At 43.0% G+C, this 23241-nt stretch overlaps 1 protein-coding gene across 1 annotated transcript in view; it reads right to left on the bottom strand.

Annotated features, from left to right (window-relative positions):
• The window catches only part of LOC126106438 (uncharacterized), a 74320-nt gene that overhangs the window by 34860 nt on the left and 16219 nt on the right, over nucleotides 1–23241 (bottom strand). Inside the window, exons 3-4 of the mRNA XM_049912718.1 lie at nucleotides 14816–14868; nucleotides 8037–8072 (exon numbers count right to left, since the gene is read on the bottom strand). Of these exons, the coding sequence (XP_049768675.1) occupies nucleotides 8037–8072; nucleotides 14816–14868 (89 nt within the window). The remainder of the gene's footprint in view (nucleotides 1–8036; nucleotides 8073–14815; nucleotides 14869–23241) is intronic.

The following is a 23241-nucleotide window of genomic DNA, read 5'->3' as shown; positions in this document are numbered from 1 at the left end:
GCGCTACAATCTGGAACCGCGTGACCGCTACGGTCGCAGATTCGAATCCTGCCTCGGGCATGGATGTTTGTGATGTCCTTAGGTTAGTTAGGTTTAAGTAGTACTAAATTCTAGGGGACTGATGACCTTAGAAGTTAAGTCCCATAGTGCTCAGAGCCATTTGAACCATTTTTGCAGCAGGACAACGCCCCCGCACATTCATAGCACTTGATCCAAAATTTCTTGGCCAAACATGGAATTACAGCCGTTCACCAACCTCCCTACTCTCCAGACATGGCTTCTTGCAACTTATGGTTGTTTCCAAAATTGAAGACGCTACTGAAAGGATCCCGTTTTGAAAGCACAGAAGAGAGAATGCTAAACATGATGGCGGAGCTGAACACCACTTCAAAAGAAGACTTTTTAATATTATTGGGATTTCCGTCGTATGAAAGCTGTGAGTACCCTTGGAAAGGCATTCAGCTATCTGTATATTAAATGATCAACTTATGAGATGAGACCCATTCTTTGAAAGACATTTGTTTTTTATAAAAAAAATGGTTAAAATGGCTCTGAGAACTATGGGACTTAACATCTGTGGTCATCAGTCCCCTAGAACTTAGAACTACTTAAACCTAACTAACCTAAGGACATCACACACATCCATGCCCGAGGCAGGATTCGAACCTGCGACCGTAGCAGTCGCGCGGTTCCGGACTGTCAGTTTAGTGTTGATCAGAATAGGTAAAGAGCAAAATGTCTGAGTACGTTCAGTTCTGCTCAGCTGTTTGAAAATCAAATAATGTAAGAGATTTATCAGCACAGTAATTCAATAACTTTTCTAAGGGGACGTTTCAAGATTTTATGGTACTTCTGCTTGTAATGTGAAAGCGTAAAGAAGGTCGTCTTTAAGCCATAAAAGTGAGCGGTCTTGCTAGCGTGCAGACAACATTATTAATTAATAAAATTCGAGTAATTTATGTTCGAAACTGTAAGCCGGCGAGTTATTGTTGTGAAGGTGTTGAACGGTGCAAGAATTGTCTTGAAGGAAGGAGAAAAGTAATGACTGTAATTTGTGACAAAAACGTGAACCAAGGAGCTAGCACAGGACAGGCTGAAATCTGATCGCACCATACAGTTAGAAAAGTATTTATTTAAGTTATGCTGTTTATAAATAAGCCCTAATTGCATGTGAGAATTGTTTGAATATATTTAGTGTTTACCAGATTTCTTATTCTATTCTTTTCCTTTATTTTTTTTTACCTCCCTGTCATATTATTTTTATAAATGTCAAACAGCCTTTACTACAGCAGGGAATACTGCAGCTTCCTGGTCGGAGACAGAAGGCCGCTCCTTGTCTTCTATACAACTCATTCATTAATGATTTCACCTGCAACTGCAATTTTTATTGTTCATTGTTAAAGATCCCTTAAGTAATTATAAAATTCACACTGATTACGTAAAGAAATACGCGTTGTTCTTTTCCGAATAATAGAAGCCTTTGCGTAGTCAAAAAACTAGCCTACTTCTGACAACGATCAGGAGCCGACCAGAAGACGAACGTCTTCGACCGCTTTCCTGTTTCTGTGGCAAAGCTGTGCTAAACTTTCATACTAGAACTTCCAGAGGTGTTTCCCGCAGTGGAAGGATCGGTGACCTAAGTGTGTGCAAGCAAAAGGGGCCTACTTTGAAGGGGATTAAGGGTCCCAACCCCGCCAGGTATTCGAAATATTTTTTCTGGCCAAAGGTTGGACACTTTTTAGACGGGACTCGTATTACTGCAAAGTACGTTGGTTAATGTCTGGAACGATTTTTTGATTTAATATCCGCTATTGTCGATTTTATGAAGGAAAATCGAGTCATCATCATCAGTTATCTGCTATATTAGCAGGTCGTTTGCCTCTCCATTTTCTGCGATCCATTGCTTCCTTCTTAAGGCTGCTGTATGTTGTACCGTCCATCATGTCATTCAGTATCTGGAATCTCTTCCTTCCTCGCTTCCTTTTTCCCTTCTACATAACCTTCTAAAACTGTTTTTATCAGTCCGTCATTGTTTCTTAATATATGCCCAATCCAAATTCTTTTTCTTCTCTTTATTACATCTAGTAACTGTCTTTTCTCTCCCACTCTTCTCAGTACCTCTTCATTTTTTACTCTGTCCATCCAGCTTATTCTTTCCATCTTCCGCCATGTCCAGATCTCAAAAGCCTCCAGCCTTTCTCTGTCTTTTTTCCTCACAGTCCATGTTTCAGCGCCATATAGAAGAACACTCCATACAAAACATTTTATGAGTCTCTTTCTGAGTTCTCTGTCCAGACCGCTGCAGAAGATTCTCCTTTTCTTATAAAACGCCTCTTTTGCCATTGCTATCCTTGTTTTAATTTCTGTGGTGCACTTCCAGTCGGTGTCTATCCTGCATCCAAGATACTTAAAATCGAATACAGAATCGAGTACAGGAACGAAAATTAGAAAATCCGTAATGCGTTGCACCCCTTGCATCTTGAGTGGACCAGACTGTCTACTGTCCACAGTGAGACACTGCAAGACGAGAACCACTGATCTGATGGGGATTTATTTAAAAAGAAAATCACATTACAGAAAGCCGCGCGGAGTGGCCGCGTGACTTGAGGCGCCATGTCACGGATTGCGCGACCCCCCCCCCCCCCCCCACCGGAGGTTGGAATCCTCCCCCGGGCATGGGAGTATGTGTAGTTCTTAGCACAGGTTACTTTACCTTACTTTACGTAGTGTGTAAGTGTAGGGACCGATGACCTCAGCAGTTTGGTCCCTTAGGAATTCACACACATTTGAACATAGTAGAAGGGACAAATTGTGAGGAAGAACACAGTCTAGTTGCCCAAGCTCCCTATTGTTAAAGAAAACGGGAAGTCCTAAGAATTCATTGTGGCCTTGAAAGAATCACAAGGATAGTTTTCTACACGTTTTGTAGAAGCTGTTTTCAAGACTGTTTGCTGATTCAGTTCAAAGTGCCACTGTGCGTATTCAGGTGGAACTGACTGATCTACATTGTACTTCCCATCATACAGACAAATTCTTTCACGTTAAAACTGTACTTCTCCTCAGGTAGAGTTTCCACGTCTCCATAATGTGCTTGCAAAAGTGCTAAAATATTTCGATGAACATATGTGTGTGAAAGGCCTTTATACAGTTTTCAAATGCCAGCGCACAGCAATCGGTCGTCCTTTTCTTTCAGATTCTGTTAGGCAAATCTAGATTTCGGCTAGTGCCTAGCCATTATAAAAGGACTATTTCATAGTATCAATGCATGTCCTACTACGTCAGTCTCCTATCATTTGAAAGTCATATCACAGCCGTTGAGAGCACCCACATTCCTAATGGAAGGTAACCTTTTTACGATTATAAAACTAAACAATTCACGATTACGTAACAACGTGGATACAAAAATCTGTGAAATTTCCCGCATCCGTCCGTATGCTGACAATTTACATGAGATAAAAATTACAATGTCTTAAGTGTGCCAAAATAATTAAATGATACTGAAAATCTGTTCATTTGTCATCTATGTTGTTGAGAAATATGAAAGCAAGTTGTCTGCAGTGTGACTGCATTGCCATCTAAGTACGTCACATTGACAGTTTACCCCTCCTCTCACTCAAACAGTATGGCGTGGCAGTGAAGTGTGCAGCCAGATTGAGTGCTACTGCATGAGAGTTAGGGCACAGTCCGTGAACCGAATTCTTGGTCGCCCCTGGTCTAATAGAGGCTAAAAACTTAAGTTTATCTTTCCTTCAATCTATCATCTGAGATATGATGTAGGATTAGTGTTCTCTCTCATGTTCCCACATTTCACTGAGACCTAACCTGATCTTGCTCGAGGGAATTTTTTATCATTTCTTCCAATTTTATGTAAATAATTTGTGCTAGTAGTTTTAAGACATGAATGAATAAACTGATGGTTCGAACTAATGGTTTGGTAATATTCAAACCCGTTAGCATCTACCTGCTTTGGGAATGGATTCATTACATTCTTCTTGAAGTCTGGTGGTATTTCGCCAGTCTCACACCTCTTGCATATCAGGTGGAACAGTTTTGTCTTGGTATGCCCTCACAAGGATCTCAATAATTGCGTGGAACCTTCTCGTCTGCTCCAGAGGCCATGTATTACGTCTTTACTGTTCTGACTAACTCTTCCTGCATTGCCATACAGCCTATCACATCTTCATCTACTTTATCTTCCTCTTCCACAATGATATTTACATTTTGGTCAATCAACACCGAGTGCAGACACTCGCAATCTCGCTGACACACACACACACACACACACACACACACACACACACACACACACACACACGCAATAAAATTAATTTAATCTTTGTCTGGGACAGAAATAAAGTAAAATTTTCCCAGTCTGCGAGTCTGACCTAGATTTTCAGCATGTTTTCCTTGGTTAGCAAGTAAATACTGGACCTGTAAATTCTCTCCCATTAATTTAGAACTGGGATTCCACCTGCGCCGTTCCCATCCTTTTGGGACAATTGACTGGAAAGAAAAGCCACACTTAATTCGGCTGTATCTAAAAAAGTCCGCTCTGCTCTTTGGAGAAGAGAAGAACAAGTGAAAAAAAAAACAGTAGTATTGTTACGACTTCTCGTATAGCTCCTCTGTGTATTTCTTCCACCTTTCAACTCCCGTTAGACCTGATCAAATTGCATTCTGCATCTGACCTGCTACAGGACACCAGTCGCATCTCCCTACAAACAGGGTGCAGATGAATTTGTCACCGAGGATACATAGTCTGAGCTCAGGGAAATACAAACACGGCCAGGCCATTGTGGATTACCTCTGAATCTCTGGTCTTTGGGGCTCAGTTCCAAGCGCCACTGAAGACAATTCTACTCCAGTCAGTGAGAGTCCAGGCCAAAGACGCGTCTGGAGACGCTCATGACATCCTGTGTGTCGCCCTCCACATGGCCTGACAACCGGGAGCTATGGTCTAGGGTGCCATTTCGTACCATAGCAGGATTCCTTTGGTTGTTACCCGCATCACCCTTCCAGGACAGCGGTATTTCGACGCTGTTCCTCGCTCCGTTATGTTGCTCATCATGGCAAGCCATCGTGGACTTACATTTCAGCAAGATAATGCCCGCCCGCACACGGGAGAGTTTCTGCCGCTTGTCTTCGTATTCGACAAACACTACCTTCACCAGAAAGGTCTCCTGATCTCTCCGCAATTGACAACGTTTGGAGAGTTAGAGACAAGGCCCGCCAACCAGCTCGGGATTTGATAGTCTAATGCGCCAACTGAGCAGAATTTGGCGCGGTACCCCTCAGTAGCACGTCCAACAACTCTCTCAATCAATACCAAGCTGAATAACAACTTACATAAGGACCAGACGCGGACCAACAAGTCATTGACTTGCTCAGTTCGTAAAGTTCTTTCTTTTGAATAAATCACCCAGTTTTCCTGATATTGTAATCGTTTGTCACACACATGTCATAGGAACCCCTCAGAACCACATCCCAGGGATATCACCAGTCTTAAACAACGCGTGGCTTTGCTGGGAAAGTTGTTCCTCATGACGTGATCTGTCACCTCTAGGTGTTTCTCGCAAATAATTTTAAACACTCTGTGTAATTTCCTTTTTTGTTTTTGTTTTTCTAACCACTGTTATTAAATTTCATTTTGTAGAGTTTCTGGCTACTTCAACACACATTCAGTGCAATACTATTTCTTTTCACGCCTGAAACTTTTTGTCGGCATTATTAAACCAAAAGAAGAAACGTACATACATTACAAACTATACAAACAAATACAAGTAACCTTATAGGTTGGGAAGTCACAGCTAAAAGACTTTTACATAATGTGAAGGACAATCAAACAATTGGAAATAAGAGATAGTAAAATAGTACAGATTAAAATTGGAAGTCCAAATCCGCAACAGCTGTTTGTTGTGCTTTTACTGTACGACGACCGCTTTCATATCTCGGAGGTGTATCTACATTTTCATCTACATGGATACTCTGCAAATCACATTTAAGTGCCTGGAAGAGGGTTCATCGAGCCACCTTCAGAATTCTCTGTCATTCCAATGTCGTATAGCGCGCGGAAAGAACGAACACCTATATCTCTCCGTACGAGCTCTGATTTCCATTATTGTATCGTGGTGGTCGTTTCTCCCTGTGTAGGTCGGTGTCAACAAAATATATTCGCATTCGGAGCACAAAGTTCCGTCGCAGTGAAAAACGCCTTCCTTTTAATGATTTCCAGCCGAAATCCTGTATCATTTCTGTGACACTCTCATATTTCGCGACAATACAAAACCTGCTGCCCTTCTTTGAACTTTCTCGATGTACTCCGTCAGTCCTATCTGGTAAAGATCCCACTCCGCGCAGCAGTGTTCTAAAAGACGACGGACAATAATAGTGTAGGGAGTCTCCTTAGTCTGTTACATTTCCAAAGTGTCCTGACAATAAAACGCAGTCTTTGGTTAGCCTTCCCCACAACATTATCTATGTGTTCCTTCCAATTTAAGTTGTTCGTAGTTGTAATACCTAGGTATTTATTGGAATTTACGGTTTTTAGATTAGACTGATTTATCATGTAACGGAAGTTTAACGAATTCCTTTTACCACTCATGTGGATGACCTCACACTTTTCGTTATTTAGGGTCAATTGCCAATATTGGCACCATTCAGATATCCTTTCTAAACCGTTTTGCAATTTGTTTTTATCTTCTGATGACTTCATTGGTCGATAAACGACAGCGTCATCTGCAAACAACCTAAGGCGGTTGCTGAGATTGTCTCCCAAATCGTTTAGAGAGATAAGGAACAGCAAAGAGCCCATAACACTACCTTAGGGAACACCTGAAATCACTTCTGTTTTACTCGATGACTTTACGTCAATTACTACGAACTGTGACCTCTCTGACAGGAAATCACAAATCCAGTCACATAACTGAGACGATATTCCACAAGCACGCAATTTCGCTACAGGTTGCTTGTATGGTACAGTGTCAAAAGCCTTCCGGAAATGCAGAAATACAGAATCGATTTGAAATATCTTGTCAATAGCACTCAACACTTTGTGTGAATAAAGAGCTAGTTGTGTTTCACAGGAACGATGTTTTCTAAACCCATGTTGACACTGTGTCAATAGAGAGTTTTCTTCGAGGTAATTCATAATGTTTGAACACAATGTATATTCCAAACTCCTGCTGCAAATCGACGTTAACGATAGGCGCCTGTAATTTAGTGGATTACTCCTACAGCCTTTCTTAAATATTGGTGTGACCTGTGCAACTTTCCAGTCTTTGGGTACGGATCTTTCGTCGAGCTAACGGTTGTATGTGATTGTTAAGTATGGAGCTAATACATCAGCTTACTCCGAAAGGAACCTAATTGGTATACAGTGTGGACCAGAAGACTTGCTTTTATTAAGTGATTTAAGTTGCTGTACTACTCAGAGGATATTTACTTCTACGTTACTCATGTTGGCAGCTGTTCTCGATTCGAATTCTGGAATATTTACTTCGTCTTCTTTTGAGAAGGCATTTCGGAAGGGTGTGTTTAGTAACTCTGCTTTGGCAGCAGTGTCTTCGATAGTATCTCCATTGCTATCTTCAGGCCACATGAAACGAATACTTAATGTGCCACGAATTCCAAGATACAATTGGGCGTAGAATATGTCACTGCTCGGTAAAACCTTGGATGAAACGGCAGATGGGCATCCGATCCAAATAATGCATGATCACCAATACATCACCAAAGCACAGTCACAAGACTAGCCTGGACATCACATGACAATCCAAGTATGACCGGATAAAACCATCGTCAAAATCAGCGGGAGAAACAAAGAATTAAAAGACATACTATGCTTGCGAGTTGTCAACGTACTAAAATAATTGGCATGCGTCAAACAGAACTACACGTCACAGCGCACTGTGTGACTAACGCTGTAACGAAACAGTTTCAAAGTGTCAACGAGCATAACTAACCAGTTAACTGACTAAACCCAGCGTGTGGAACTTAATCGTTAACGTCCCTGCCGCGGGCACTGCAGCATGACTTACCACATGGAGGTTCTGCATCATGCAGCCAACGAAACACTGAAATCAAAAACATCGATAAGAGTTAACACTGACTGCGCAAAAGAGTTACAAGCTTACGAACTACAAAAGTGCCATAACATTGTTACAGAATTTCTACGACTAATAGTGATACTATTAATGTTTTGCAAAAAATGTAGATCATAGATATTACGCAAAATATTTAGTACAGAAGAAGTAAATAATGCAATAATGCACAAGGATAATTTTCAACGGATGGAGTCTCCAGACTTGGGGAGGCAAAATACGATTCATGGACATATTTTCCGGAATGCTTGTCTTTCGAGTTACGTAGGTTCCCTGCTGACATTGTGATTGTGTCAGGGAAGCCAAATGATCTTGAAGACCAGTTGAACTGGACGGATAGTGTCTTTAAGAACGACTATAAGAGGCTCATCTACAGAATTAAAACAATAGTAATGGAATGTAGTCGAATCATAATAGCGAAAACTGACGTGGAGGAAAGTATTCCGTAAGACATCGAAACTTCCCCGTCAAGTTAATGCACATGTGGAGTTACGAAATGCCAATGACTGCAGTGTGACATACTGCAGTTGTTGGGATAAATATACGGTCCAGTCACATTGGTGTGATCACTGCCTTTGTTCGACGTCGACGTGTAATAACCAGTCACAGATGGCAGATGGCAGCACTGACAGTGAAGGGGTATGTAAAGTGTCGGGGGCACTAGGGCAACAGTGCAAGCGCTGTTGCGATGCGGAAAGGGAGCCATTTATCTGACATCCAAAAAAAACATGATCATTGACTTTTGGACTAAGGGTGGAAACATTTCCGAAACGGCTAAGTGTGTAAACTGTTCGCATGCTACTGTGATTAAAGTATACCGTGCGTGGCTAAACGGCGCTCACCAAAACAGGTGCTGAGGCAACCGTGGTGCAGCACTGGGGTGAATGACGGCTGCAGATATGTGTGCAGGCGAATTGACGTGTAACTGTTGAGCAACTTTTAACACGGAAAATGGTTCAAATGGCTCTGAGCACTATGGGACTCAACATCTGTGGTCATCAGTCCCCTAGAACTTAGAACTACTTAAACCTAACTAACCTAAGGACACCACCCACATCCATGCCCGAGGCAGGATTCGAACCTGCGACCGTAGCAGTCGCGCGGTTCCGGTCCCAGGAAGGGGAAACTTTATTGACACATTCCTGGGGTCAGATACATCACATGATCACACTGACAGAACCACAGGCACATAGACACAGGCAACAGAGCATGCACAATGTCGGCACTAGTACAGTGTATATCCACCTTTCGCAGCAATGCAGGCTGCTATTCGCCCATGGAGACGATCGTAGAGATGCTGGACGTAGTCCTGTGGAACGGCTTGCCATGCCATTTCCACCTGGCGCCTCAGTTGGACCAGCGTTCGTGCTGGACGTGCAGACCGCGTGAGACGACGCTTCATCCAGTCCCAAACATGCTCAATGGGGGGCAGATCCGGAGATCTTGCTGGCCAGGGTAGTTGACTTACACCTTCTAGAGCACGTTGGGTGGCACGGGATACATGCGGACGTGCATTGTCCTGTTGGAACAGCAAGTTCCCTTGCCGGTCTAGGAATGGTAGAACGATGGGTTCGATGACGGTTTGGATGTACCGTGCACTATTCAGTGTCCCCTCGACGATCACCAGTGGTGTACGGCCAGTGTAGGAGATCGCTCCCCACACCATGATGCCGGGTGTTGGCCCTGTGTGCCTCGGTCGCATGCAGTCCTGATTGTGGCGCTCACCTGCACGGCGCCAAACACGCATACGACCATCATTGGCACCAAGGCAGAAGCGACTCTCATCGCTGAAGACGACACGTCTCCATTCGTCCCTCCATTCACGCCTGTCGCGACACCACTGGAGGCGGGCTGCACGATGTTGGGGCGTGAGCGGAAGACGGCCTAACGGTGTGCGGGACCGTAGCCCAGCTTCATGGAGACGGTTGCGAATGGTCCTCGCCGATACCCCAGGAGCAACAGTGTCCCTAATTTGCTGGGAAGTGGCGGTGCGGTCCCCTACGGCACTGCGTAGGATACTACGGTCTTGGCGTGCATCCGTGCGTCGCTGCGGTCCGGTCCCAGGTCGACGGGCACGTGCACCTTCCGCCGACCACTGGCGACAACATCGATGTACTGTGGAGACCTCACGCCCCACGTGTTGAGCAATTCGGCGGTACGTCCACCCGGCCTCCCGCATGCCCACTATACGCCCTCGCTCAAAGTCCGTCAACTGCACATACGGTTCACGTCCACGCTGTCGCGGCATGCTACCAGTGTTAAAGACTGCGATGGAGCTCCGTATGCCACGGCGAACTGGCTGACACTGACGGCGGCGGTGCACAAATGCTGCGCAGCTAGCGCCATTCGACGGCCAACACTGCGGTTCCTGGTGTGTCCGCTGTGCCGTGCGTGTGATCATTGCTTGTACAGCCCTCTCGCAGTGTCCGGCGCAAGTATGGTGGGTCTGACACACCGGTGTCAATGTGTTCTTTTTTCCATTTCCAGGAGCGTATATATATTTGAGTTGTATGTGAATATTTGTAATTTAAATGTTTTGTTTTAATAAGTAAGGACATTGCTTCACTGTACGTGTAAATTTAGGTAGAAGTCTGTTGACATTTTTTGTATTTATCTGTGTCTTACTGTGAAACCTATAACCTCTGGGGAAAAGCTAAAAGATGTGAATGTGAATGTGATTTGCATCGACTAGCAACGATAATAGCAGTGCTTGTGCGTTGTAAAATCTTTGGGTAGGGAGTTGTGCGCGGAGCGTGCGGGGAGAGGGGGAGAGACGGGTTCCAGCGCTTGTAGTGTGCGGAAGTGTGGTGCTATCGCTCTCGCAGTAGAGAGTACCAACTTCGGCGGCATCATGTATGCGCGCCGGCCCGATGTCTAGTAGCACGAGTAAGGACAGTGGACGGGCAGAAGAGGCTGTATTAATTACGGCTGCCCGTTGCTATAATTAGCCGTACTCCACAAGATGCTACCGTCTTCAACAACAGCAGCAGTTCCAGCAGCACAGTTCCGTTGTCAGCTCACAGTTTCGTCGTATGCACAGCACTGAAGTAAGGCTGTTCATTGGTAGAAAGTATTAATGGCTAACCCATGAGCACAACTGAATGTGATTTGATTGATAAAATTTATATAAATAATAATCAATTAAACTCAGGGCTATTGTGTCCTCATTGTCCTCAGACATTGTTACCAAGCAGGGTCCTTCATCCTTTTTTTCCTTATATGCTAACCGAGTGTCATAAGAAACAAATTGAATAGTAACAGCCAGTTTATTAATAAATAATTTCACTTTTAAGAATTTTAGCCTCAGTCTACTTTCAATTAACTGTTGTACAACAGACGCTTCAGTATATGCGTAAACTAACGCAATTTCATTTCTCAAGTTTGAGAATCAATCACTGGAAAGAATCCAAATCTAAAGAAATGCACAAGTTAAGAGTGCGGAAGTTTTATTTATTTTACATATAGTTTGGAGCACATCGCTGTTTGGTTTGGTACGTATTCTATTATTTATTTCTGTTCAAGTCAGTTGTTCAGACAATAACTTTAAATCCAATTTCCAAAATAAATAACTGCAAAGTAAAAGTGCTTGCTTTTTTTTAAAAAAAAATTTTCATGTAGTTACGTTGAGGTCACTGAAAGTCATTGTTCACGTAACGAAGTTCAATACCAACATACAGTTTAATTTGCATATTTTCAAATGATTACTCGTTTTTTTTTTCAAAATTTGATGACAAAAATAACATAAGAGTGACTTCTCAGTTTTTTATCATTACATACTCACTTAAAATTAGTGTCAAAAAACGTGATAATCTTCAGTTGCCACATCAGTGTTTAATATTACATGTTTTTCTTCCCCATCATCTTGTACAGGATATAGGATGTAAATTGCCCTTGTGGGCTGGTGACCGTTAATTATTTCCTTTTCGTTCATTAGTGTAACTTTTGGATTCATTATCAGTGGTACCCCTTTTCTGTCCAGTGTTGTTCGTGAGTAAATATTTCCAAATTATAGCACTGTTCGGTTTAATTACTTTTTTTTATTTTTAGTAGACTTTACCATCTGAAGGGTCTGTTGTATACTTTCCTCCTAGTTATCGGTATTATTTCTTCGGCAAAGATAGCCTTATCCAATTAGTAAAAATCCGTTAAGCATACACGTGATCCACAGTCATATTTTATATCGTAAGCAGCTAGGCCGATTGGTAAGGGGGAGGTTACAAACTGACGCCCAGAAGAACCGAGGGGCTACCAACACCAACAGTTTCTCCTCAACGGCCATTCGGCGAGCGCTGCTGCGTATGGGCCCCCCGCACTAGACTACGGTTCACCTTCCATTCTGACTGCTGTTCATAGGCGACGAAGGCTGGAATTTGCATAGCGGACGTCCACTGAGTGGCGAGAGGTATCCTTTTCAGATCCATCACGTTTCACGCTTCAATGGACAGAAGACCATTGGCGTGTACGGCGTGAAACATCTGAAGGTAACCAGGGGGGGGGGGGGGGAGGGTTATGGTCCGGAGAATGTTTTCGTTGCGTTCCCTGCAGAGTGTACTTCTGCCTCCTTTAGTCTATTATCTTCATCTCTAAGACCGTTCAGATTTAGCAAGTACTCAAAGACAGTGTTGATAAAGCAAACAGAGAAGAGCCAAAGAAGAACAGCACATTTCGTTATAGGTTCGTTTAGTAAGTGCAATATCGTCACGGATATGCTCATCCGATTCCAGTGGCAGACGCTAAAAAAAAAGGTGTTGTGCATCAAGATGAGGTTCTTTGTTCCCGAGGATGTACTTATATAGATGAGTCAACCAATACATTGCTTTCTCCTATATCTCGAAAACACCGTGAAGGTAGAGAGATTCGAGCTTACATGGACGCTTACCAGCAATTGTTCTCCTGCGAACCATTCGAAACTGGAACAGGAAAGGGTGTACCGATACTTGTTCATGACATTAAACAAAGCGAAGATTTTTATGTGTTGAAATAAGTTTGATCATACGCAAAGATTTTTATGGAGGCGTGCTAAAGATAAAAGGAACTAAAATTAATTTGAGAATAATGTCTATAAATTTGGTGGAGAACTCGTGTAATAATAAAGAAACTCTTTGTTCTTTGTAAATAGAATGAAAAGATTTTATTTGTTAATTATTGCACAATGACAAGGAATTCACTGTTACGGTTCTCTTTTTCCGGAATGCGGGCAACGGTGGGCCATTGAATATAGCACGTCTGTACTGTAATAACTTAATTTAAGTAGACAGTCCTATCCCATGCAGGTAGTAGTGACTGTAGCAGCACCGAAAGATCGCGCCAATAAAAGTCATTGTTGGCCGCCATTACCGGCCGTAACATTTGTTTCCATATTTTCACAGCTATATAAATAATTTATCTTTGACAGGGCCTGCATGAATATATTAGTAACTTAAAAACATTTCCAGTATTTATCGTAATTTGTGGACTATTAGTTCAGAGATTCAAATTGGCCGCTTCACGACGATCGATTACCATTTTGAAGACAATATTTTGAAGTAAAAAATTATAAGTAGTTTACGTTTCGTTTCGAAGAGAAAACAATATTCCACCACGCGACACCCAAGAATATTTTCTCACGTTTAAGTTTATCACGGATACCCTGTGATGTTTAGCTTTTCGACAGATCACGTAAACATTTTACGTCTGCTGTTTCAAGACGCCTCACTCCATGCATACGTAGCGAGGCTGTGTGCCGTTATTTAAAACAATGGAATTTTAACTAAAGAATCATACGAGATTTCCAGATTTCAATATATATATTGACACACGTTTTAACTGGAATTCTATCCTTTTCTGTGTTACATATTTTACTACAGTACTTTTCTGTATAATTTTTCCCTCTTTTTTATAGGTGCCCTAAACACCAATACATTAAGGCACCAGTACAAGGGAGTGGCGGAGTGATAGTGGAACACAAAGTGTCTCCTGCACAGGTCCACAGATCACAAGCTTGCTTACGGAGTGTGGAAGTTGAAATACAGGATGTCCCGGGGAGGAATTTTTAATATTCAGGAATACGACAGGGACGATGATTCAGAGCAAAGATATCTAGGAAACATGGAATCTAAAATGCTTAACTTCAGATCCCTCAGCACTTCTCAATCTTCGATACTGTGAAGCAAATCTCTTCTACTCTATGCTCTGTGCTTTCAATATTTTGGTAGCAGGTAGTCTGGACCAAAACAAATACAAATTCTGGTAAACATGGGCCCCAAAATTAATACCTTCTTACGTACGAGCTCTTGTGCTGTACAAGATACGTGTTTTGCACTAGCGAATATGAACAAGTGCTCATTGCTCTTACGCTATGTATTCTAGAGCCCATGTTTATACGACCTTTTTTGTTTTGTTTTGGTTCATACCAGTGCATCCCACGACATGGAAATCCAACAGTTTGCGGTAGAGGGGGGATTTGTTTCACACTATCGAAGATGAAGTAATGCTGATAGCTCTACAGGTATGCATTTTAGGGCCCTTATTTACCAGACTTTTTTGTTTCGAACGATGGGTCCTTTCATATAATTGAATACTGACCATTCCTTCAGGGACACACTATATAGACACAGGCAACGGTATCATCAGTCAGTTCCCAGTAGTTTAGTCCCTTTAAACGCACAATCATCATAATCAATCATCATCAGTCAGTTACACCGATAGGCTGAACCTGATGGTTGAGGCTGACTCACCTTCTCCTCTGCAGTCCTGGCCTCCTTGTTGGTTCTGAGCGCAGCCAGACTATCTGCGAACAGGAAACGCGCCAATCAGAGACATCAGATATCTCCCAGTAATCATCACCGCACAGCTCTCAGTTGTTTCAGGAGCAACAAGTGCGAGAGGCGTTCGCTTTGTAATGCAACACTTTCTTTTCTGAAAACAGGTTGGTTTTATTCAGAACACCCCACTCCTTAGGCTACAAAACCCTGTTGTGTTGTTGTGGTCTTCAGTCCAGAGACTGGTTTGATGCAGCTCTCCATACTACTGTATCCTGTGCAAGCTTCTTCATCTCCCGGTACCTACTGCACCCTACACCCTTCTGAATCTGTTAAGTGTATTCATCTCTTGGTCTCCCTCTACGATTTTTACCCTCCACGCTGCCCTCCAACACTAATTTGGTGATCCCTTGATGCCTCAGAATATGCCCTACCAATCGATCCCTTCTTCTAGTGAGGTTGTGCCACAAATTTCTCTTCTCTCCAATTCTATTCAATACCTCCTCATTAGTTATTTGATCTACCCATCTAATCTTCAGCATTCTTCTGTAGCACCACATTTCGAAAGCTGCTATACTCTTCCTGTCTAAACTATTTATTGTCCATGTTTCACTTCCATACATGGCTACAGTCCATATAAATACTTTCAGAAAGGACTACCTGAAACATCTATACTCGATGTCAACAAATTTCTCTTCTTCAGAAACGCTTTTTTTGCCATTGCCAGTCTACATTTTATATCCTCTCTACTTCGATCATCATTAGCTATTTTGCTCCCCAAATAGCAAAACTCCTTTACTACTTTAAGTGTCTCATTTCCTAATCTAATTCCCTCAGCATCACCCGACTTAATTCGACTACATTCCATTATCCTCGTTTTGCTTTTGTTTTTTGCTGAAAATACCTTATTCTTACGTTTTTTATGGTGGTAAATCCAAATATTTTACTTAAAAAACTGTATCACCCACCATTTCTTCGCATTTTACACTTAAATTTAGTAAATTAAGTGACGTTTTAAAGAATTTAACAGCTTTTATATAGTTAAAATAATTTAAAAAGGACGTGTAATGAATGTAGATGACGTTGGTAGCACTGCTGAAAAACATTTGCTGGCAAAAAAGGTGACTATTTTTGTGTTAACAGATGGTGTTTTGTTTACTGTCAACCTAACCTCAATTTCCCGTTTCCTGTACATATGATCAGTACAATGTCTAATCATGGACGTAAAAACTCTGCTGAGAGATTTTGTTATATTTGTGGTGAATTTGTGATTAAAAAACACCAAAGAAACGTTACAGACTTTGTGAAAGGGGTTTATCTATCATACTTTGAATCTAAACTTGGTGATCAAGATAAATCTTGGGCGCCACATAAGGTATGTTATGTGTGTGTGTTGAACATCTGAGAAAATGGTCCTAAAAGGAGAAAATAGCCTGTGATATGGAGGGAGCGAAGAAATGATTCCGATGATTGGTACTTTTGCAGTGTTGATATTACTGATCATAATTCGAAAAAAAAGAAGGTAATAAGCTACCCTAACCTTCTGTCCACCATCTGACGAGTATGGCATGGTGCAGATTTGCCGGTTTCTGAAACACCAGATGATTTAAATTCTATTCCAACAGAAGTATTTTCTGATGCACAATGTGATTTAGATGAACCAGATGATGATGAGTTCGAACAGAAAGTCTAGAGGCCAAATCGTTTACTCAAACCGAGCTTAATGATTTGGTTAGGCACCTGGGCTTAACGAAAGAAAAAGCTGAATTTCTTGGCTCTAGATTAAAAGAAAAGAACTTATTGGCAGTTGGAAGCAGTATATACATGTATAGAAAGAGAGGGCAGCAATTTTCCAAGTTTTTTTTAACAAGAAGGTGATTTAGTGTACTGCTCACAAATTCCCAGTCTGATGAATGAGTTTGGTATTGACTACAAAAAGGAAGACTGGTGGCTGTTTATTGATTCATCCAAAACTAGTTTAAAGACTGTTTTATTACACGATGGTAACATTCATGCATCTATACCTCTTGAACGTGCTGTATATATGAAAGAAAGCTATGAAAACCTAGGAATAGTGCTAAATAAAATAGGCTGTTCTGCTCATGATTGGATGATATGTGGCGATCTAAAAGTAACATGCATGCTCCTTGGTCAGCAAGGTGGCTTTACCAAATTTCCATGTTTCTTGTGTGAATGGGACAGTAGGACTAGGGATCAACAATGATGCAGAAAGAACTGGCCTGTGAGGGAGTCTTTAAAACCTGGTGAGAAGAACATTCTACGCAAAAACATTGTAGATCCAAAAAACGTACTCCTACCATCTTTACATATAAAGTTAGGCCTAATGAAACAGTTTGTAAAGGCTTTGCCTAAAGATGGACCATGTTTTAAGTATCTCTGCCAAAAGTTTCCACACCTTTCAGAAGCTAAACTAAAAGAAGGCGTCTTTGTCGGACCTGACGTTAGAAAATTGATGTTTGATCTTAACTTTGAATATACAGTGACCTTAAATGAGAAAGAAGCATGGGTGTCATACACGTGAGTCGTCACAAATTTCTTAGGACTTGAAAAAAACCCAGAATATGTTGCTATTATAGCTATAATGTTAAAGAAGTTTAAAACTTTAGGATGTTTAATGAGCCTGAAAGTTCACTTTTTGAACAGTCACCTCGATTAATTCCCGGACAAAATGGGAGATGTTAGTGAGGAGCAAGGAGAGCGTTTTCATCAGGACATTAAAGTGGAAAAACGCTACCAAGGCCGCTGGAACATGATGGGGGACTACAGTTGGTCACTTCACCGAGAAGTTTAGCAAGCGACTCACTGCAGAGGAAGCTACACAAGAAGCTTCAAAGAAAAAAGAGAAAGAAAATACAAACCAATTCCAGCTGACAAGTGAAACCTCTGTTAACACATATCATTGTTTTAAGTAGCTTACTGTAAATACAAATCATGATTATGTTGTAACAAAGCGTTTCATTAATTTCCTCATTTACCGTATAGCATAGGATTTTTATACTATATAATAAAAAGCATATTACTCAAATACTATGGGCGATACAAGCAACTTAAGCTAGATTTGGATTCAGCTCTTTAAAATCTATAAAGTTCAGCTATCAAAGTACAAAAGTTTTTCAAAAAGAATTTTTCGTTGGACTGTGTAATCGCCCCATCATCCAAGCTCTGGTTCTCGCGGAGTGCATCCTTCTTTGGGCCAAACATGTGGAAGTCGAAAGGTACGAGAACAAGGGTGTAGGGTGGAGGAGGAAGAACAGTTCACTGAAGTTTTGCTAGCTGCTCTCGGGTGTGAAAACTTGTGTGAGCTCTAGCGGTGTCCTGCAGAGGGAGAATTTCGTTTTCATTTTGAACGCTACGTATAGTGCTGCCACCCATCGGAACTTTATGAGACTGTAGGGACTGAAGAGAGAGTATTCCGCGATGTGCCACAAAAATGACGTCTTTCAGCCAAAATTCTACGAGAAAAAAAGTGCTGCATTACTTATTGAACACCGCTCTATAACAATTTTTTTGCGACGACTGTCAAACTGTTGTCAGTGATTTTTAGTATTGATTCTATATTGCTTCCCCAAATGTCTGTTTTTTCACTGCCACAGTGAATCAGACATTGTCAGTGCATTTCAGAATTGAGTCTGTGCTAATTTCTTATGTGTTGACCTGTGATTCACTCAGCTGCAGTAAGATGCGTTTTGTATTGCCTTATACGAAAGAATAGTCATGCATGTAACTGGATAACCATTTATTTAGACGCTAGCGTGGGTAGTTTGCTAGTATAGATGGTAGACGGTGTCCTATTTGTTGGTGTTTGAAGATCAAGGTGTAGTTAGAGGTTATAGTTATTATCATAAATATTATGTGGCTTCGCAAGTTTTTTGTTGTCTTGTGTAATGAGGACAATGTAATGTTTTGAGTTGCTATGCTGTTGCCTAGATACCCCCTGTACCGTCAGATTTAATATGTTATAATAATGTATGTACAGTGATGAACAAAAACATTATGACCACCTGCTTAATAGCGTCTTTGTCCGCCTTTAGAACGAAATACATCACTGATTTTACGAATACGAGATCCAAATTTGTTGGCAGGTTTGTGGAGGTAAGTGGCATTAGGTGTCTACGCACGGTTCATGTTGTTGTTGTTGTTGTGGTCTTCAGTCCTGAGACTGGTTCGATGCAGCTCTCCACGATAATCCACCTAACGTTTCGTCTCCATCTTCTGAGGTCGTCCGGCTACTGCCACTGAGGCTCCAGGTACTCTCGAATTTATAGAGCTGCTTCATCCCCCAGTACCTACTGCAACCTACATCCTTCTGAATACGCTTAGTGCATTCATCTCTTGGTCTCCCTCTACTATTTTTACCCTAGACGCTGCCCTCCAATGCTAAATTGGTGATCCCTTGATGCTTCAGAACATGTCCTACCAACCGATCCCTTCTTCCAGTCAAATTGTGCCACAAACTCCTCTTCTCCCCAGTTCTATTCAATACCTCCTCATCAGTTATGTGATCTACCCATCTAATCTTCAGCGTTCTTCTGTAGCACCACTTTTCGAAAGCTTCTATTCTCTTCTTGTCCAAACTATTTATCGTCCATGTAATTCGGGTAAATATCGGGTCGCTGATTCGCATAGCTGTGATGGCTATGGAACCCAGATAGGTTCCATAGGATTTACATCAGGCGATTTTGGTCGCAAAGCCATCAACACGAGGTCACTATAATGCTTCTCAAATCACTGTAGCGTAGTTCTGGCTCCGAGACACGGATAATTATGCTGCTGAAAGATGACGTCGTCGTCCGGGAAGACATCAAGCGTGAAGAGATTCAGGTCGTTCGCAGCTGTCAGCGTGTCTTCAATTACTGCTACAGATCCCACGCAAGTGCAGCAGGATGCCTCTCATATCGTTACACTGCTCCCACCACCCTGCGTCCGTGATACGCTGCGCGTTTCGAGCCGCCATTCCCCTCGATGACGGCATTTGTGGAGACCTAGTGTAGCGGAAATGTGATTCACCCGCAAAAGCCGACACGTTTACATTGATCAACGCTCGAATCCAGATGCACCCGTTATCACTGAAATCGTAACTAATGATGTGGTTGGGTCAACATGTGAACATGTAGGCGTTGTCTGCTGCAGATCGCCATGTTGAACAATGTACGACGAACGTGTGGTCCGAACCACCTGTGCGTGCATCAGCGTAGTACTCTCTCGGCAGAGATGCGACAAATCACCATCCATCCTACTTCACAGAACCCCACGTTCTGTGTATAATCGTGGACGTTCACCGATTTTGCGTCTAGTAGTAGTTTCACTGCCCTTACACCTCTTTCTGTAGATGCTCACGACAGTAGCACGTGAACATCCGACCAGATTCACCGTTTTCGAGATCCTCGTTCACAAGCTCTGCGTAATAATAATCTACCCCTCGTCAAAGTCGCGTATCTCAATGGATTTAGCCATTTACAGCGCACATCTTCCCGTCCGTGTCTGCTCCACTTACATACTTTTGTTACCGCGCCTCCCGGCGGTATCCAACGTTGCGGTCGGCAGTGCTCATACTATTTTGGCTAGAATGCTCGCCTGCCACGCGCGCGGCCCGGGTTCGATTCCCGGCCGACGCATCATTTTGTTTTTTCTCCGATAGTGGTGCTGCATGTCTTTCGCACTCGAACTGCGTGAGCCATGACAATGAACCGCGGGCAGTGTATGTATATATGTATGTCTATATGTGTATGTTCCACATCTCCTCCCAAATCATTGGACCAATTTCAACCAAACTTGGTTCACATATTCCTTGTAAGCAACAATCACTGCGGGGGTAAGAACTACGTGTCCGTCTCAGTTACGAAGATAAGACGTCATAAACAATGAAACGCGTAAAAAACTGCCTCAACATGGACGACGTTTAGAATTATTACCTCTGTGCAACTAACTCTATTCGCAATAAATTTCGCAGATCGTATGCACATATGACGCTAAATGCACCTGCCAAATTAGATAGTATGTGATCAGAAGTATCCGGACAACTGGCTGAAAATGACTTACAAGATCGTGGCAGCATTGGTAATGCTGGAGTTTACACTACTGGCCATTAAAATTGGTACACCACGAAGTTGACGTGCTACAGATGCGAAATTTAACCGACGGTAAGAAGATGCTGTGACGTGCAAATGATTATCTTTCCAGAGCATTCACACAAGGTTGGCGCCGGTGGCGACACCTACAACGTGCTGACAGAATAAAAGTTTCCAACCGATTTCTCATACACAAACAGCAGTTGACCGGCGTTGCCTGGTAAAACGTTGTTGTGATGCCTCGTGTAAGGAGGAGAAATGCGTATCATCACGTTTCCGACTTTGATAAAGGTCGGATTGTAGCCCATCGCGATTGCGGTTTATCGTATCGCGACATTGCTGCTCGCGTTGGTCGAGATCCAATGACTGTTAGCAGAACATGGAATCGATGGGTTCAGGAGGTTAATATGGAACGCCGTGCTGGATCCCAACGGCCTCGTATCACCAGCAATCGAGATGACAGGCATCTTATCCGCATGGCTGTAACGGATCATGCAGCCACGTCTCGATCTCTGAGTCAACAAATGGGGACGTTTGCAAGACAACAACCAGCTGCAGGAACAGTTCGACGACGTTTGCAGCAGCATGGACCATCAGTTCGGAGACCATGGCTGCGGCTACCCTTGACGCTGCATCACACACAGGAGCGCCTGCGATGGTGTACTCAACGACGAACCTGGGTGCACGAATGCCAAAACGTCATTTTTTCGGAAGAATCCAGATTCTGTTTACAGAATCCTGATGGTCGCATCCGTGTTTGGCGACATCGCGGTGAACGAACATTGGATGAGTGTATTCGTCATCGCCATACTGGCGTATCACCCGGCATGATGGTATGGGGAGCTATTGGTTACACGTCTCGGTCAGCTCTTGTTCGCATTGACGGCACTTAGAACAGTGGACGTTACATTTCAGATGTGTTACGAACGGTGTCTCTACCCTACATTCGATCCCTGCGAAACCCTACGTTTCAGCAGGATAATGCACAACCGCATGTTTCAGGGCCTGTACGGGCCTTTCTGGACACAGAAAATGTTCGGCTGCTGTCCTGGCCAGCACATTCACCAGATCTCACACCAATTGAAAACGTCTGGTCAATGATGGCCGAGCAACTGGCTCGTCACAATACGCCAGTCACTACTCTTGATGAACTGTGGTATCGTGTTGACGCTGCATGGGCAGCTGTACATGTACACGCCATCCAAGCTCTGTTTGACTCAATGCCCAGGCGTATCAAGGCCGTTATTACGGTCAGAGGTGGTTGTTCTGGGTACTGATTTCTCAGTATCTATGCACCCAAATTGCGTGAAAATGTAATCACATGTCAGTTCTAGTATAATGTATTTGTCCAATGAATATCCGTTTATCATCTGCATTTCTTCTTGGTGTAGCAATTTTAATGACCGGTACTGTAGTTTGGTGTGGCACACCCTTAGCCTTGTTGACAGCTTCCACTATCGCAGGCATACGTTCAACCAGGTGCTGGAAGGTTTCTTGGGGAATGGCAGCCCATTCTTCACGGAGTGCTGCACTGACGAGAGGTACCGATGTCTGTCGGTGAGGCCAGGCACGAAGTCGGCGTTCCAAAACATCCCAAATGTGTTCTATAAAATTCAGGTCAGGACTCTGTGCAGGCCAGTCCACAACAGGGATCTTATTGTCGTGTAACCACTCCGCCACAGGCCGTGCATTATGAACATGTGCTCGATCGTGTTGAAACATGCAATCGCCAACTCCCGAATAGCCCAACAGTGGGAAGCAAGATGGTGCTTAAAACATCAACGTAGGCCGGTGCTGTGATAGTGCCACGCAAAACAACAAGGCCTGCAAGCCCCCATCCATGAAAAACACGACCATACTATAACACCACCGCCTCCGAATTTTACTGTTGACACAACATACGCTGGCAGATGACGTTCATCGGGCACTCGCCATACCCACACCCTGCCATCGGATCGCCACATCATGTACCGTGATTTGTCACTCCACACAACGTTTTTCCGCTGTTCAATCGTCCAATGTTTACTCTCCTTACACTAAGCTAGGCGTCGTTTGGCATTTATCAGCTTGATATGTGGCTTAAGAGCAGCCGCTCGACCATGAAATCCAAGTTTTCTCACCTCCCGCCTAAATGTCACAATACTTGCGGCGGATCCGGACGCAGTGTGGAATTCAGCGACCGATTTCGATACCTCTCCTCGGTGAAGCACTCCGTGAAGAATGGGCTGCTATTTCCCAAGAAACCTTCCAGCAGCTGATTGAACGTATGCCTCCAAGAGTGGAAGCTGTCATCAAGGCTAAGGGTGGGCAAAC

Source organism: Schistocerca cancellata, chromosome 10 (assembly GCF_023864275.1).
Source record: "Schistocerca cancellata isolate TAMUIC-IGC-003103 chromosome 10, iqSchCanc2.1, whole genome shotgun sequence".
In the NCBI taxonomy this organism is placed as follows: Eukaryota; Metazoa; Arthropoda; class Insecta; order Orthoptera; family Acrididae; genus Schistocerca; species Schistocerca cancellata.
This window is presented reverse-complemented; position numbering and strand designations above follow the sequence as displayed.